Source organism: Chamaea fasciata, unplaced genomic scaffold, assembly GCF_029207755.1.
Source record: "Chamaea fasciata isolate MVZ Bird 193981 ecotype frontalis unplaced genomic scaffold, bChaFas1.0.hap1 SCAF_4, whole genome shotgun sequence".
NCBI lineage: Eukaryota > Metazoa > Chordata > Aves > Passeriformes > Sylviidae > Chamaea > Chamaea fasciata.
The window spans coordinates 69,035,872-69,051,709 of NW_027094089.1; the positions used below are offsets into that span (position 1 = coordinate 69,035,872).

Sequence of the window (15,838 nt, forward strand, 5' to 3'; positions counted from 1 at the left end):
ACCCCTTCATCAGGGATCCACCCTGTTCTCCTCACCTGCACTCTTAGCTCCCAGCCAGCCTCCCTTTAAGCAGGGCAGGACTCACAAATGACAAAGGCCACACTTTTATAAATCTGGAAAGCAACAGGTCGTTTCTAAACAAACCTGGAGCAAAGGGAATTCTGAACTGGCATCACAAGGCTCCCTCTTACCAACATCAGTGGATGAATTTACAAGCCTCTCCCACAGGTGGCCACAGCAATTAGTTAATTTCAGCAGTAACAGCTCTCCATTCCGATGTCCCTGCCTGGGAGCAAAATCACCCTTGCTCATGGCAACCTGAGGTTCAGTGCTTCAGGAACGACCATTTGCCACAGGTTTTGAAGGCAACATAAGCACACTTCAACTAGATTTAGAAAATGGCTTTTTGAGTATTCTGCCTCCTTTCTGTATGTGAACCAGAGAGCCACTTAATGAAAATTCAGGAAATGTGAAAAATAGACTATGTACACTTTTAGCAACAATTTCTTATTGCACCTAAAAAAAAATAAAAAATTACAGCTTTCTTGACTTACAGTCATATTTAATATATTCCAATAGCTTCTCATCTTAACCCTGCTGGTTTTCCAAGACTGAATGTTCCCAGGTTTTTTTCAGCTTTCCACAGGTGACAGTTTAGATTTTAGGACACTTGTGGATCACAAATTACATTCACGCTCAAAAAGCATAAGCCCACCAGGAACAGTTGTCCAAATGGACTCCACAGAAAGTCCAAGAGTGTCCTGCACAATCCTGTCCTTTGCCAAAGGGAAATTTGATATTTTAACATGGAGCCGGGAAGGCAGAAGCATGTTAGTTAATACGAAATGCATGCTTTTAGGCAGATCACTTCAAGCAACACACAGACTCATAGAAATAGAAATAAAAATCAAATTACTTTCTTTTCCTCTCCAACGTTAAGCAGGAGGACCTCAGTGCAGTCAGACAGCTCAAGAGTACTGTATCACATGCCAAGGCATAAACTGGTTTGTTTCTTTTTGCTGCTCTCGTTATTTTGTAACCTCTTTATCAACTCCCTCAGAACTGGTTTTAGAACCAAAGCATCACAGAAAAAGCTATGGATAAGCTAAAAGAAACAAGTAATTTCTCTGTCTTTGTAGTGTCCTTATGGATAAATGTTAGTTCTGTTCCCAAATACTCCATTCATCTCTTATTTATGTATCAGGACTCCCACCAAAGGTTTGCTCATTCTGACTTCCCATTTGGCCCTGTCACACCATTCCATTCCTTCATCACACTTGTAACTCTCCCAGGCATTTCCTTTCACACACACTGCCAATTACAGGTCCAGACTCCTCACCTCAACCTCCCTACAAAGATCTCTATTCCAGTGTTCATCACTTTTATTGTCCTGCTTCATATCCTACCCTGAAGACTATTTCCTGCACCTTTTCCTATTCTGAAATCGTGCTCTTCCATGCTCTAACAGAAGCTGGTAGTGCTCCCTTTGCAGCTGGCATGCTTTCTTCAATTATGAAAAGGTGGGGGGGAAGAGGAGTTTTAAAGAAAAGACAAGCGAGTAGGGGTGGGAAGAAACAAGCTTAATTCAAAGATATAATTAAAAATACATGTCTGACTTTGACAAGACTTTGAACAATTCTAGATACAGCCACACAGATATGTGGAAGACACTGCCTTATTTTTTCATCTTTGGCTGCTGCACATTTAAAGTCAAATGCCTCACATTACAAGGACAGCACACAATCCTTCCTCTGGGATAGCAGACAGTTGCCTGCTGGTGTATCTGGTTACTCCTCATCTATCACATCTAAAACCTCTTCTCTCAGGCAACAAGAATTTCAAGGATGTTGCTCCTTGCCTTCAGCACCAGAGTATTCACATTTATGTGTGGAGCCATATAAATATAGAGAGATACCTATTTTGAAAGACACTTTGCACTCCAGGTCTCTGAGGCATAACAGCAAGAGGCAAAACAGCATGAGGGACAGACAACACAACACTTTACCTTCAGGACTGTTCTTAGTACCAGACTTTGTGTAAATGGAAGCACACAGCAGATAATGCTTTGCAATAGCTCACAAAGGAAAATGCCAAAGCAAAAGGATGAACTGGAGGGAAGATCTCCAGACTCTACTGCTATTAGTTATTCCAGACTACTACCATTATTGAAGAGCACGTATTTGTCTTTAAGTTTCACTGCAGTTTGGACAGGAAATGCCAGAGATGCTGGTGTCTCCATGAAAATGTGCTTTGACTAGAACTGGAGTAAATGGTGTGTGTTTTAACAATTTATTTCTCTTGCACGGGAGGAAAGAAGTTGAGTCCTGACAGAAACCAGGAACTTTCATGACCCTTTTTTCCCTCACTCACAGCTCCTATATTCTATGAAGAAATATATCAATACAGAACTGGCACTTGACAATTAGAAGTCAGCAACATCAGCCACAGTCTGCAGATACAAGTATCAGCAGCACTGATACTTCATGTAATTTGTGGTAACTGAATACTTTAATTTTTTCCATACATCACTTAATCACAGGTGGAATAAGCCTGCTTTTCTGGATGGTTTAGTGAAGACAGAAAACTTTGTAAATTGTGGCTTCATACCACATAGTTTGGTTATAGCTGTGTCAAAATAAGGTTTAGAAAGGACAGTGTGTTGAACACTGTTGGCATCCCAAACCAGGTAAAGAACTAAAAAAGTTACTGACAAAGATGTTCTACCCACTCCCACCTTATTGTTTTCATTGAACTAGAGTATTTTCAAGTGCAGAAATTTTAGGTTAGTTTTGTGCACAGAGCTAGCTTTAAGAGAAATCAGAAAAAAAAAGAAAAAAACTCTATAAAACCAAATGAAATATCCAACGAAACCATGGGTGACAGATCTCCATACATTATTTGCTTTTTGTCTCTGATTCATTCATGCATATTCTTGAAGTGAAGCACAACCGAGCACTCCAAAATCAGAGTCACAATCTGACTTCAAGAATGATTCTCTCACATTCCTAAAAAGTTCTTTTAGTGTGGGGTAAGAACAGGGCATTTAATCAGTCAAATTGTTTGGGTTTTAGCTGGATTCATCAGGCAGCTCTGGATGACGTAAATGAACCACAGCATTAAAAAGCAGCTGTAGAGAGGACTTAAGAAGAGACAACTACAGAATAAATATGACTCCAGAGTAACTTTTTAATCCCAATTAAAAGTGCATCATAAATAGCTTTTGTCTATTCAGATGTTCAGAAGTTTTACAACAAAGGTAAGGACTACAGTACCAAAACTTAGGAAGAAATACTTTATTTTCTTAGCTACTGTTCAGAAAGCCCTGAGGAAACTGATCCCCAAATCCCTAAGAGATCTGCAGCAGAGAAGCTGGGAAGCACTCTGTGCAGACAACTCCCGGTAGTACTTGGTAGAAAACGAGGCACAACACACCTAGGCAGCTTGCTCAGGTCACACCTCCTCAACACCACATGAATTCCATGTATTCTTCCCTTTTGGCAACTACTACGAAGAGAGACAGGATTCTCCCTAGCAAGTATCCTGCTATTGGACAGGTAACAGTTTTTGCTAGCATGTAAGGTCAGACACCTGTTGTTCATCAGAAGTCACAAAAACACTGTTTCACTGCTGGAAAAAACGGGAACAGCATGACTAGTAAGGCTTCAAACACAGCAGCCATAAATCCCTCAGTCACTCAGCATACAAAGTTACAAATGAACAAAGCTACTAGTTTGGTGGTTTTTTTTTTTGTTTGTTTTTGGTTTTTTTTGTTTTTTTTTTGTTTGTTTGTTTGTTTTTTACAAAGAACAAGCTCAACAGACTTTAATTCAAATACATTTATAATAAGTAAACATTTCAAAATCAAAATTGGAGGGAGCGAACTGAAACACCCAGACATTCTTGCTTTACTCTCCACCCTCCTAGAGAAGGAATGGTTATTTTTCATAGCAGTTTGATCAGTATAGAAGACTCCCACAAACTAAAAGCTTTTGTCTTAGTTAGGTATTAGCTACGTAGCAAAATTACATTCAAGAAGTCCTTGTATCAGTTTGGTGATTTTCAAGTACCTGACAGCTGGTCCTCTTACAGATAACAAACAGCCCCTTTTGGCATGCTGTGTTAAATCAAAATCCATTTCTCCCAGTACACAGATAAACTGAGAATCCTATTTAGATGAAGTCTGCTAGCTGACTCAGGTATTAATGTTAACTTCTCTAAAATGAAAACATTATGAAAGACTTATTCCCTATATAGCAGTATCACATCTCCTATTGATAGATTTGGGTTGTGCTACTGATCACTTAGACAACATACACCTATGAAATTTTAAAAGAATAAAATCTGAATAATTAAAATACACACTATCTGGAAAAATATCACAGATGTATAAGAATAGAAAAAAAAGTAAAAGGCTTTAATACATTTCATTGTTTTGTGCAGATAATATTACAGACTATGGCAAATTAATGAAGAAAAGAAATACAAATGTTTCAGTCTTTTTAGGTCTTTTTTTCAAGACACTTGACTTGCACTTTGAGCTTACGTATAGTTAAGTAGTTAATCCACTGATAAACTCAGCAGAAAATAATTTTTAGTTGTACCACTAAATCATTAAAATCATTAATATCATTAGTTATATAGGAGTTCAGTGCTGTACCACTAATATTTTTTCCTGGTTACCGTAGAGGTAAATTTGTAATCCAGGTAATTGGACTACAACAGTAGAAAAATCAACTATCCCCATGTTGTGTTCAGGTAACTTTGCACAGAACATCTTTAGATTAAATTTACATTTGTTTTTATTCCTAGTATTGTAATGATGGGCAAAATTACCTCTAAAAGTAAACATGTATTTAAAAAGAAAAAAGCTTGTTAACATTTTATGATGACTAAACAAAATAAATGATAAGAAGTAAGATTCAAAACTCTCTAAACAGAGCTTATTTTCAATAGTTATGACTATCATTTTTTTTTTACATTGGAATAAATTGATAGTTTTTTTGATATCTCAAGTTTTGAACTTCTCTTCCTTATAAAGTGAATAAATCCCCAAAAGTCCTTACTTAACAGAAATAGCTTTAACACTACAATCTACTCAAGAGCAACAGAACACTTATAGCTGTACTACAAAAGCTGGTTCAACAAAGTTGGAAAGGTGAAATTTGATTTAAGTCTCATTGCAGCAGACAAAAATAAAGCTTGCATTTTGTTTGCTGGCAGAAAAAGAATATTCAATTCACTAGAGTGCATATAACAAAACCAAACATGCAATCTATTGCTTTTAAAACTTTTACTGCAAGATAACATTAAGAGAACAGTAATTAGATATCTATCCTTTTTTCCCAAAGAGAAAATATGTAAACAGGATAATAATTTTTTTCTGTATGTATATAGTTTCTCAGATCATTTCAGGGGGATAAAGGAGGGGGTGGTGTTTCTCCACAATCAGGACACTTTTAACTGCATTGGGTTTTCATTGGAAAAAAAAGCCAACACTGTTCTAATTCAGCATTAGACAAAAATACTGTGTTTCTTGCACTACTTTAACACAGCTGAAGAAAAAACCCCAATACCTGTATTCTGGCATTCCGGGTTACATTTGTTCAGATCTTTTAGATTTCACAAAGCTGCTATCCAGTGTTGCCATGAAATACAGACTGTAAAATCTACGTAGCACAGGCTACTTCCAAAGCCAATACTAAGTGGAAAGGAACATGAAGCACTGCATTACACTACATTTCTGGAACTAGTACAGTAGGAGTGAAAACCTAGAAAAAGTTAACCTACAGTTTATAGAAGGAACTAATTATCTGCAGAAGCCGATTTTTTTGGTTGTATATATGGGGTTTTTTTACACTGTGCAATTTTCTGCATTTGCTAATTTTAAACAGACATTTAGAACTTGTTGCTTTCTTTGCTTTGTCTCCTGTGTTCTCCCTTCCACCCACCCCCTATATGCCATACACCAAGCATTATGAATATAAGCCCAAATATCCTAGACAATCCAGTGAACAGAGTTAGTGTAATGCACTGGTGTGAGGTGTGAAATAGAAAAAAATTCTCTCAGTCTTCATCGAAATTCTGCTGTAGAAGAAAGTTGGCAGCCAGGTTTTCATTCTTCTCACAAGCGAAATATGCCTGTATCACAAGTCCTTCAGGAAATCCTAATGCCTTTAACTAAAGAAAAGAAACATATTTAGGAAGTACATTTTGGATGTTAGGCTTCATTTTATGTCTAGTGTCTCAAGATGTCAAGTAAATACTGCCTTCTTGAAATTAACATTGCTGTCTAGCTCAATGCAGATTCTGCAAGTAAAAAATAAGGTGCTGCCTCTGCCTTTAGTAGAGGATCCTCACTTGAAAAAGTGATTGGATGAAGTCCAATGTAGCACCATAAAAACTTGTCACTACTTGTGACAACTGACATAGTAAGTCTAAAACAGACCTGGGTCACATCAATGCCAAGAAGTAAGGGTACATTGCACTGCTGTAGAAAAAAACCTCAACTTCAAACAATGCTCATTTCAAACAATTATACAGAGCTCCAAAGCACTTTTAACAAAAAAATTGCCTGGAACAAAAGCTCCCAGCCTGTGACTTTTAGGAGGTTGTCCAGCAATTCCCAGTGAGCCATATTTTCAATTTTTTATCTTAAAAAAATTAGCTACACACTGCAGCCAAGACAAGTAAGCTGAGAGCAATCTGGTTTTCAGAAGTCAAGGAATTAATTAATTTCTGGAACACAGTGACAACAGGGCATTAGAACACCAGAGAACTTATTACTGTGCCAAGGGTTTAGCCAGCACTTAGGGGCACTCAGCAAATAAATTCTTGTTTTAGCCAAAGGCATGTACAGTCCACTATTTGGAGATTTTCTTAAAATCCTCCCAGCACCTGCAAGGCATTTCATGTATGGGGCAGATTAAATAACTGGGACAAAAACTGTGTCCTATTACCCCTCACCAGCCATTCTTAGATTTTATTTCAGGCTCACAAACAGCGTGAAGGCATCAGCTGCAATACTAAGACCCTTAAATTTTGAGACTTGTCTCTCATGGAAAGAAAGAAGTGTTTGGATCTCTGCTGGGTTTTAGAACAGGTTGTAGAGGTACTAAATTCTACCGCATCAAATGGCTTTAAAAGGAAATGCAACAGACTAGAGAAGATGACTTTTGAAGAAGTACATGGACAAATAATTTTATTAGACTAATTTTTTAATTGCCAACCTCCTTGAGATCTAGAGAACTGACACCTATATTCAAATAGGTATCTTCTAATGATTCTTACATAAACTTTTGTTTTGCCAGATGAAAAAACGTCTCTGGGCTACTAAACTGTTACCACAGTATGACCAAAGTCTTGCAATTTGTCCTGAGAAAGATCTCAGAGGCATTGCCATCTATGCAAATCCATATTAAGTCAGTTACAGAGTATTTATGAATGCAATATATGCAGAGTGTATTTTCATGCTTACCAGTAGTTTTAGTAAACTCTAATTAACTAACTGTCATGGACAGACAATTGGGTAAAAGTTTGACTTCAACTATCTACTTAACTATGAGTGTTCTTACTTTCCAAGTAGTTTGTAAACAGTGCTCAAGCAGCCAGATCTTTGTACCTGGAAACCTGTCATGGCATGATCTAGAACAGTACTGACTGAGGCTTCTTCAACAGGAATTACTTCCATAATAATTCCTGAGGGAAACCCATTCCAACATCAATTATCACAGGATGGTCTCTGATCACTTAAAATGCTCAGCCTCTTAAAATCACATTTTAAGTGATCAGAGACCGTCCTGTCTCTGACACATGATTTCCTTCTTAAGACAGATTTAAGATATTTAAAGATATTTAGACTCAACTGCTATAAAACAAGAAGAGATATGATTTGAAACAAGGCTTCAACAGCTATGAAATGCCAAGCATGAAAATACCAAATATGATACAGAACTACTGAGCTAAACAAAGTTTAAGTTCAGTAGGTCTTAAGCATGCACTGGAGTCAACACCCCACAGCAACAAGAATTTCAAAGAAGAAAGGCAATTTCAAAGGAAGGCTCACCCTTTCTATAGCTTCTTTTTCCTGAGGTGTTACTTGAATATAGTTCATATGAGCATTCCCAGCATCTCCTATTCCTCCAGTGCTGGCACCATCATCACTGCCACTTAAACCTTGGCGAGACTCTAGAACTGGCTCATTCAACATATGAATAAAATGTTCCTGGTGCTGGCTTATTTGCTGTGGTGCACAGAACAGTAAAAGAAACAAATGTATTTAAATAACTGATGTATAAGCATGCCAAGAGACAAGTAAAAATATTTATTTTCAGAGAATTAAGAAATCAAAGCGATGTGTAAAAAGTGCAGAGAAAAAATTGTTAAATCTAATAGTAACAAATGCTATTTTTATGTTTCAATTAAATTGCAGTGATTCTTCCCTCTTCCTCACCCCCCTGCACCTCTTATGAAGTCTCAAATTTGTATCCAATGTCATAGAAAATATGTTCTGTACAGCAACAACTGCTGAAAAGCCAACAATAAAATGTTGTAACTGGTAGTAACATATTATCCCAGACAACATCAACATATGACTCTCTTCTAAAGCTAGATCAGAATTAGTAAGCATTGTTTCCTTGTTTTAAGATCTACCTGCAGTAGTTGGGGATTTTCCCGTCCAATTTGCTGTAGCAATGCTGGCAGCAGAGAAGGATTTTGCTGGATAATTTGTCTCATCTGTTGGAACTGAGGCTGACTTCGTAAAAACTCAAGTGGATGTCCTGAAAAAAAGATCAGTAAAATAACATGTTTTTTAAAGAGTTACTGAGAGTCTTAATAAAATGCTTACCTACTCTGTAATTGTAGATAGAAACAGGACATGAAAATGGATGATACACCACTCACTGAAGAACAGGAAGAATTTGCTTCCTCACTCTAGCTTTAGCAAAACTTCTGTATTCTAAGGTTAAACATTGCATTTCCTTTTCACCCAGTCTTCTCTTAAGATCCAACAGCCTTGTCCTTATCTCCAACACTTTCCTCTGGTTGTCTCACCTCTGGTTAATCTCAAACAGACACATCTACCTAATCCACTGTCTTGTCTCTTGTATCTCGAGCACCATTTCTACCACAGCCTACCACAGACCTTTCCTACCCTTTCATTAGGCTCCTTTCACATATTTATCTATCTCCCTTTTAAGAGGGAGCTAAATACATGATAAACACCCACCTCTACAGCAGGCACCAACCACTGTCAAGTGCTGCACTGCTGAGTGGGTAGTCCCAGGTCATTTATAGGTCTCTTCAATGCTACCCTTCATGCCTAATTTCAGGGTTTCTCCCTTGATATCCCAGCTTCTGTGTGGTAAACATATTAATATAGTCACAGTAGACAGACACAGAGTAGAAAACCAGAGTTTAAGAGAGAAAACACACCCCACCCCCCCACACCTGTGGTCTTGCACGTAAGAATCCAGAATACTGAATCAAAGAAATTGTGCGAGTTCACTGCACTTTTTGAAAACTTTGCACATGATATACAACAAGCCACTTGTCCCAAGAAAGTATCACACCTGGAATTTCCATGTTAACAGCTCCTATCCAATTCCCTCTGAACAGCTCACAAACACCTGCAACTTTAAAGTAACTGAAAAAGATAATAAATGCACATTGTTTATCACATCTTCTCAAATACAGCCTTTCTTACCTCCTAATGAACTAGTAGTCGTGGGTATAGTTGCTACTGCTGCTGCCACTGCTGAAGACTGAGATGCACCAGTGCTTGCTGGTTGAGGGGGGTCAGCCACAGCCTGATTATCTCCTGGAATACCCTAAAGCCACAGTTCACATTGTTACCCACAGAATGTAAAGAGGTATGTTACAACTGCATGCAGTATCTGGGTTTCAGAATTAAGGGGAAAAAAAAAACCCTTAATGCTTTCACCATAAATACAAGGCAAGATCCTGTCAGTTACGCATTTATAACTGACAGAGAACACCGTGAAAAGATTAATTTTCTTCTTTGGCAGGAAAAATGCATGGTTTGTATAAAAAAGCAGTAAAGCATGCCCTGCATCACTTTAAAACACACTTTGCTGGATAAAAAAATACTTGCTTTGAATCCTGTTTAAAAATACTTGATAAGAGTGAAAAAGTTAGATTAAATATACTGTTACATTATGAAATACTGTTGTCTGAAAGTGTCATTACAGCAACAAATTGCAGCACAAAATCCTAACTAAGATTAACAATTCCATACAACTGGCAAGGAACTGAGAAGAGATACAAGAACACAGCTCTTGGAACCTCTTTCCTCAATGAAAAGCTGTAATCTACTGTATCTTAAAGGTGAAAAGGTCTGTTTGTCACCCAGGTTTAGCAGTTAAAAAAATAGTTAACTTGCCTTTTGTTTATTTTCTATGTGCAAGCAACTTTATATAGGAACTGACTGCTCAGAGGGCTGAAAGCCAGAACAAAACTAAAGCACAATATTATAATAAACTAAAATGTAGCTTATACAACCATGATACCCCACTCTACTACTTTTCTCCTGCATGGAAATCCTTCAAGCTTCCTACCCTAACCCTGCCTTCCTCACTGTCACTGAACCCCTGCACCAAGTCTGTCCTTTCAATCTACCTTTCTGAAGCCTGGAATCTTACTCATGGGAGAGACACAAAGAATATTACAACAAACTGTGTTGGAACAGCCCAGAGAAGTTACCCAAATGAGGGTCACCCTTATGGTGGGGAACCACAAAATGTAAGAACTGGGTGGGTAGAAATATTACAGAACTACAGGGTAACCAGACAATAAAGAGGTTTGTCAAGCCTACCATAAAAATCACTGGTAGGTAATGTAGATTAAAAGTCCTGCTGTAACATGATCTTCACACGGTATGTTCATCATTACACCTGAACAAAAAGGACAAATATATGGCTAATATAGAGGGCACATCTAGAAGGGAGAACTGGACAGTGCTCCAAGCAAAGCCTTACCTGTTTACTAAGAAGCACATCAAGATATAAATCACCTGATCATCAAATGCACATTTAAGCCACTCAGGGAAATAAATGCAAGATTTCACTGTCACACACTTCATTACCTTCACATGGCTCAGTAAGCTTGCTACACATCCCTCCCTCCACTGAGTGGGAGGAAGATTCCATTCATGGTATAATTCTGAGGTAACTCTCCCTTATCACTGGCTTACCAGAGCACTGATTAAATACCTTTTCCATAAAATCAGTAATTTCTGGCAAGCCAAGTATAATGTAACAACTTGGGTTATTCTTATGAAATTACTAGTTGATTTCACCTATTCACAGGCATATATCATCACTGCAATCTGTGTCCAGAACAAACAACATGTGCTTGTTTAAACTTTTAAGTTTGCTCTTGAATGGAAGGACTGTGTAAACTAATTTAAACAAATTTACTTAGAAATTATTTGTCATCTTAAACATCATCTTAACTCTTGAACACAAGCTTGAAGTATCTCCAAATAACAGAGACTGTGTACAGTTGTAAGCAGACAATGCCACTGAGGCGTATGGACCTTGTTCACACAGCTGCCCAAGAGAATAAAGCATGGTATTAAACCGCACACAAGCCACTCTAAATGCTAACACTGCTTGGACAGCAAAAAAGGCCGCTGTTGCCTTATGGTGGATGAAACAATTGTTTACTGTTTAAGTGAGCAGTACAGTGGTTTTTAGCTGGCAGTGCTCTCTGCAGGGCAATAATCACATCAGGTCCAGTTTCTGCACAGAACAGAGAACAAAATAGTTTCAGATGGGAAGTACTTACAATGATCATCTAGTCCCACTGACTGACCAATTTATGGCTGACCAAAAGTTAAAGCCTGTAAAGGGCATTGTCCAAATGACAATGAAACACTGACAGGCACAGAACGTTGACCACCTCTCTAGGAGTTATATTCAGTGTTTGACTGTACTCACACTAAAGAAATGTTCCCTAAAAATATCCAAACTAAAAGGCTGGTTACTGAAGAGATGATAAACTCCCTCTTAACTAGAGGTTGGGAAATCCTTGACTGAAAGATTTGAATGTAAATACCTCCAAAGATAAGGCTGGGGCATAGAAAAATAAAGATCACCTTTTGCAACTCCTTCTACAACTGCAGGTCACAGTCACAGGATTACATCCATAATCCTCACTGATCAAACCATGAAAACTGAAGAGCTTGCCATATGAAGCATGGACAACAAGTACAATTTTCATGGCTCATCTGAGGAACAGCTGTGCTTTAACTGCAGTTTAAGTCCTTTTCAACATCTTGCCCTTGCTGTACCCAGGTTTTTTAAACCTGGACAGCATTATTACACTTACAGATCTCAATGTCTTAATCCTAATCTGCAGGTTATATAAAAGATAGTGCTGATGATAGTTTGGAAGCTAGTTATGTAGAGAGAGGGTCAAAGAACGGTGTCATCAACAGATCAGATCAATAGTAACTAAAAAGAACTTTGTTTTGATGCACCAGGAGAGTAAGGAGTATTTTCAGTCCACAGCAGACCCAGAACAGTTATAAAGACCATTTACAGCACAAGGATTCTTCTAGAAGGACAGCAAAAATTCTGCCATCTAATATGGTCTCCAAGAGCAAGACCATTCCTCCCTACTCCATTTTTCAGCAGGAAAATAGGAAGAAGAAAGAAAGGTATTTCCAGTGAAGGATCACATGAAACATAAAGGGACATCTTATATAACAGAAGGACCCATTTTATATACAGGACCTACTGAAGGACTACAAATACACTGCTCACAGCGGTCAATCCATTTGGCAGACGTGACATGTAGCTCCATCACAGGGATATTCTATCTCTATCCTGGAGTCTCTGAACAGAAATAAGCTAGAGGAAGGAAACGCCAGAAACTGAGTGCACAAGAATTGCACACTGTATAAAACTACCACACACACAGCAGGCCCAACACCTAAGGGAGGCACTGAATCCATGGTGCATTTACAGACTGGATGAACAGTAAACCAAACATTTTTAGAACATGACAAACAAATTGCATTCACCCTTGCTTGGCCTAATGCTAGTTGGGAATCAAACTTTTCACATTCTTGTACTCAAAACATTTATCGTCAGTTTAAAATCTGAAGATTACAAAGTCTTTGGAACATTAATGTAACTAGGAAGCACGCCAGGGACTTGTAGTCGTAACTACTGAAGGAAAACTTCATTAACAAAATTAAAGTTTTATAACAGGAGGGTAAAGATGCCAGATTTCTTATCAGTCAATCAGCAGTTCAATCCACATGTATTTTGCAAGGATTAGGTCGAGATATCTGGTTGCCAGATTTTAATAAAGATCAGATCTGCTAAAAGGAAAAACCTCATCGGGGAAAAATGGTATGCCAGAGTAAAAATTAAATGTACAGGAAATACTGATTAAGCAACAAAATCAGACAGATTCTATGGTGGTTAAAATTCACCTGTCAGATTAAGGAATACAACAAGAAATAATCCAAAAAGCCCCCAAAACAACTCACAGGGTTTTCATTAAAGTGAAATTACTCCTTTATTTCCTCTCATGCCAATGAGGTTTGTTTAACCCTTAAAGCTTTATTTGTTAAGTGAAAATTGTTTCTTCTCTAAAACACTGCTGAAATAAACATATCAATTAAATTTAATACAATTCAAAAAAAAACCCAAAACCTTCTCTCAAACCATTCTGTTTGGAAAGTACATTAAGAATACCGTGCATTATTAACAATAACTAATGCTGTCACTAAGAGGTGACATGAAACCACTGAGCCAATCACGGGCAGATAAAGCTACCACTGTAACTGGACATACTTCACAGACATATCCATATCAATCAACAAAAATGAAAGCAAAGAAGTAGAGGTGGTTAGGGATTACTTCAGTGTTTTCTAGAACACACTATGTCTGTCAAAATTTTGATCTCATCTTTCCAGATGGCAAACGTCACTCTCAGGCTGAGTAATGTTCAAAATAACACCAAAATCAAAGTGAAAGGTATCACGTGGAAAACAAAACCCCAAAAAAACAAGGGGCAGGAAAGGTAAGTGCTCACCATCAGAAGGTATTCCACGGCTCTGTCAGGATTGTTGAAGCTGGCCCTCAGTGCTGCAATCACCTGCTCCCGTTCGTAGCCCATGGACATGATCTCGGTCACCATGTTCTCATAGGACTGACCCGTCACTAGAAGGGACAGCACCACCATTTTAAGGGAATGAGATGAAAATAATCACACATACACACACACGCACATGAAAGTTTCAATGGTTAAGTGTAATTTCTACCTGAATTTCAGTTGTTCATTGAAAAGAGTACTTCATAATAAATATGCCATGGTCCTGTGGCTCTAATTCCAAATATATTCAGTGGTTTCATTATGAATTTGATTGGAAATAGTGGAAGGTAATGAAGAAAATGTAAACTTCTACTAACAAAAGCAGTACTTGTGATACTTCTGTACTTGTAATTGACATAATGTTCTCCCTTCAATGTTTTCATTTAAGGTCAAGGGCATCCTCACAGCTAATATTCAATCAAGAGAAGTCTCCTGTAGCTTACATTTGGAAATGTATGAATTTGAAATCTCCCTGTTAAATAATTAGCCATTGAGGATTTCCAAATAAAAGCTTTCTGCTGTTGTTAGATAGATGACAATTAGTGATGGCCATTATATTGTCATATATTGCTGTGTGCTATGGTTAAAGTAATTTAATCAACTTAACATGGACCAACTCAAATCACACAGAAGACTTAAAATTTGTATCTAGGAAAGTCACTTAAGACTTCAGTGCAGGTTTGGAACACCAAGTTATCTCATTTAATTCTTATCTCACTCAATTTAACATTTTACTAGACAACCATCACATCAAATCCCCCACCTCTTACAGCAAAAATAGACGAAAACTGTCCCACACCTGCAGCAATCAAGACAAAAGGTACACACACTATATATGGAGCAATTTAAGGGCAACTGTTCACTACATTAATGTCACTGCAAGGAAGATTATTATCTCTTTTCATAATCTATTTAATTTTCCTGCCTCAAAAACAGACAGCAAGTATAACAATTAAAAAAAAAAAACAAAACCAAAAAAACTCCATAACTATTCTATTATATATTACAATTGGGCAAATCTTCAAGGTTACCTTTCTGGGGGAAAAACGTACAGACAAATACAGGCATTAAAATACCATCTCCTTTCTTGGACAAAGGTATTCCTGATCTCCGTGAAATCCTACTACTGACTGATTCTGCAACTAGCAAGTTAGTGACAGGAAAGTTAATTATTTAACAGTCATCATAAAAAAACAAGTGACTAATAATAATATTTTTTAAGAAAGAGGAAACAAATACAACAGCTACTCTGTTAAGGCAAGTAAGTCATAATTAAAAGAACCAAAGAAAACATGATGTTTTATTCCCTTAGGGAGAAGGTGTCTAATTCAAGCCAACATTAATACAGCCATACTGCCTGTTTCTTAATGTGTGCTTCTAAATAATCAGTGGGTGTATGACTTAGGGCAGTATATTCAAGAACAATTAAACAGCCAATGGAACTTGGGCATTATCCATAAATAAAGGATTTAAAAGCCTTGACTAATTTGAGTATTTATTATTTTGGCATCAAAGTAATAGTGCCAACCTGAGTTTAAGGAACGGTAAGTTCCTCATGCTTTCATACAGAACTACAAGATCATTCATTTCACATCTACCTGCATTTTTTCCAGATATAAAATAAAAAAATCACCTAAACTTTGCTCTAAAGATACATCCTTCTATACATATCTTTAGAGAAGCAAAAAAGCCAAGCCAATAATTGTCCCAA

The 15,838-nt window shown here is 37.4% G+C and overlaps 1 protein-coding gene across 1 annotated transcript in view; it reads right to left on the bottom strand.

Annotated features, from left to right (window-relative positions):
- Positions 1-3,278: 3,278 nt before the first annotated feature.
- RAD23B (RAD23 homolog B, nucleotide excision repair protein) overlaps positions 3,279-15,838 on the bottom strand; it is a 35,424-nt gene continuing 22,864 nt past the window's right edge. Inside the window, exons 6-10 of the mRNA XM_066181876.1 lie at positions 14,068-14,195; positions 9,704-9,827; positions 8,650-8,777; positions 8,063-8,239; positions 3,279-6,177 (exon numbers count right to left, since the gene is read on the bottom strand). Of these exons, the coding sequence (XP_066037973.1) occupies positions 6,064-6,177; positions 8,063-8,239; positions 8,650-8,777; positions 9,704-9,827; positions 14,068-14,195 (671 nt within the window). The 3' untranslated portion in view covers positions 3,279-6,063. The remainder of the gene's footprint in view (positions 6,178-8,062; positions 8,240-8,649; positions 8,778-9,703; positions 9,828-14,067; positions 14,196-15,838) is intronic.